Source organism: Cariama cristata, unplaced genomic scaffold (genome assembly GCF_000690535.1).
Source record: "Cariama cristata isolate BGI_N322 unplaced genomic scaffold, ASM69053v1 scaffold6568, whole genome shotgun sequence".
Classification (NCBI taxonomy): Eukaryota; Metazoa; Chordata; class Aves; order Cariamiformes; family Cariamidae; genus Cariama; species Cariama cristata.
The window spans coordinates 39334-41931 of NW_009629347.1; the positions used below are offsets into that span (position 1 = coordinate 39334).

Consider the following 2598-nt stretch of genomic DNA (forward strand, 5'->3'; position numbering starts at 1 on the left):
GCAGGAATGACTTGTCCAGTGAAACACCAGATAGCCTAAACCAGAGTTTTGGCATTTATTTGGTTACATTGGTTAACTCCCCAAATAATCAGTTGGTGTTTCAGGACAGCAGTTTTCTGAAGTAGCAGTCTCATTATATCAAATTATCATTGACTTTCAATATAATTTGAATTGGGCTTAAAATCAGCAATTTCCTAATTCACTTTAACTTTTTTGAGTGCCACAGTGCATAATTCTAAGGGGGAAAAAAAAAAAAAAAAAATCAACCTTTGCTTTTCTCAGCCCATTTTATTACACCAAAAGAATGAATTCCAGATTTACAGGACTCACTTCAAATAATATTAAAATAGTGACCAGAGCACAATTTCAGGCTGATAGTACTGAGTTTTTCAGATTGTGATTGTATACTAGCCATAATGGTGTTCTCTCTCTCTCAAACATGACTTAGGTTATAGATACCTAAATAGACTCTTGGGACTCTTTCTTAACTTGTATCTCCTACTTGAACTATTGCACGTGGCCCTGAAAGCTGGTCTACTTTTTCCAACTAGACTATACGGTCTGGTGCAAGTGTTACTTTGCTTGGATTAAAGCTGTGACTCTTCAGTCTATAGAGGAACAAGCTGGGACAGAGCTATTCATTGCTTTTGAAATCATGAAGCAAGATGGTAAAGTTAATATTGTTAAACAAACCCTGCAGTATTAGCACTAGAGAACATGTGCTGGAGTAAAAATTAGGATGACTCTCTACCGGCCTGAGGTTTTAATGCACAGATCTCTGTAATGTGAGATTGAATACTGTAATGTCACAGTGACTTTTTTTGGCCATTCCCAGTACACATGGCCACTCTCAGGCATCTCAGCATTCATGTACGAGACCAAGTGCCTCGTCTTCTGGCATGAAGATTCTTGATCCCTCTTTTTTGAACAGTTACATTTGCATTGTTACCATCTCCTTAACAAACAAACAAAGGTAGGTAACGACAACTGGCAGAGAATTATCATCCACAACAGTTTGAAGTAAGACACAGGACAGAGAGCAGGCTGCTCTTGTCCACTAATAATGCATTACAGGTTAGAGCACTTACTGTGATTCTGTCAGATTTTGGTGCCAATCCTAGTCAAAATCTTTTGCATGCAGCAATGTACAGGTAGGACTGTCAGCTGGTTTATACAGTAGATACACTTTAAGACAAATTTTCAGTGAAAACTTCACACTGTATAGAACCTTTCTCTTCACCATTTTCTACTTTTAAATGTTTAGTGTTGTCAGTATTACAAATAAAAATCAAATATAAAATAGGCCTTTTATAAAAAATTATTTTAAAGCATTTCTTAAGCTTCAGAATGTTGCATAAAATTTTCTATCACATTTGCATTTCTGAAATGACTTTGTCTTTTTAAGCTCCTGCCAGTCCTACATCAGTCATTCCCCTCTGCTTTGCTATCTAACTTTTCCTAAATGCTACCCGCTTTGCTACATTTTCAGCTCCAAATTTCGCTATCAATTTATTTCTGACATGTTCATCATCTTTTTGCAATGCCAAATCATCCTCTCTGGTCCATACAGGGTACCCATCCAAGCGCTGCCCTGTTTGCAGAAAGTATAAAGTAGTCTCCACTTCACCAGTGTTCTTCAGAAAGGCCTGTGTAACAGTGAACAGGTCCATGTCAAACTTCTCCATGAAGTGCTGCATAGTTTTTACTACTTCTCCCACCGCACTGGAAGAAGAGCAAGTGCTTGTTGGTCTTTCTTCCCTTTGTAATTGAGTGTCAGGGAGAGCAGAGTCCTTCGGTCCAGTTTTCAAACCAGATGCTGGTTCTCCTGGGGACTTTCCCCCTGCATTTTGTGTAGGAAGTTCTTCTGAAATGTCCGAAGTGTCACTTCCTGACTAAAAGTAACAGAAGCGGAGCCATGAATTAGACATGGTATTTTCTGGCAAGCTTCTTTTATCATTGCTACTCAACCATCTTCCACTGTGACTCTACAGTATATAAAAAGACTCAGAAATTACTAGGCATAGTAAAATTCAGTGACTGAAGTGAAGCTGTATGTCTTAATGAGGATATACAAGACCATAGAAAAGCATGAAATATAAGGGAGAATTTGAACAAACTAAGTATAAAAGGCAGGAGTAAATGTTAATGCAACTACAGGAATGTTTTATGCCTGACGTGAAAGGATGACTTCCATTTGCCAATGCAGCTTTTAACGTGATAACACTGTCACGTTAATTTCCTCAAGTAAACTTGGGCAGGGAATCAAATGAAGAAAATACACCGCAGTGAGGCACCATTCGTCGTAAGCCATGTAGTTCATGACTCACATGAAGCTCCCCCTTAGCCACGGCGGGGGGATGTCATGGTGCGAAGTCATTTAAGAAGTGAATGCCAAGTTACCGTTGTGCCGTTCCGTAACAGCCAGGAAGCACTACTCTGAGCAGCTCACTCCCAGTGGCACCGCGGTGTGCAGAAGCAGCGCAGCACCAACGCTACCCCCCGTGCTGGCCCTGGACGCTTACCTCCGTGCTTTCAAACTCGCGATTAGCTGCCTCGAAAAGACCCGTGCTTTGCGCTGGCTCCTCCGTCTGCTGGGGC

General features: G+C 40.6%; 1 protein-coding gene across 1 annotated transcript; it reads right to left on the minus strand.

The window, feature by feature from the left end:
* Nucleotides 1-1448: 1448 nt before the first annotated feature.
* Nucleotides 1449-2594, minus strand: TERF2IP (telomeric repeat binding factor 2, interacting protein; the record flags this gene model as incomplete). Its single annotated transcript, XM_009705121.1, has 2 exons — nucleotides 1449-1892; nucleotides 2523-2594. Coding segments are annotated over 2 exons (516 nt in total), but the record flags the coding sequence as incomplete, so codon positions are not given.
* Nucleotides 2595-2598: the final 4 nt, after the last annotated feature.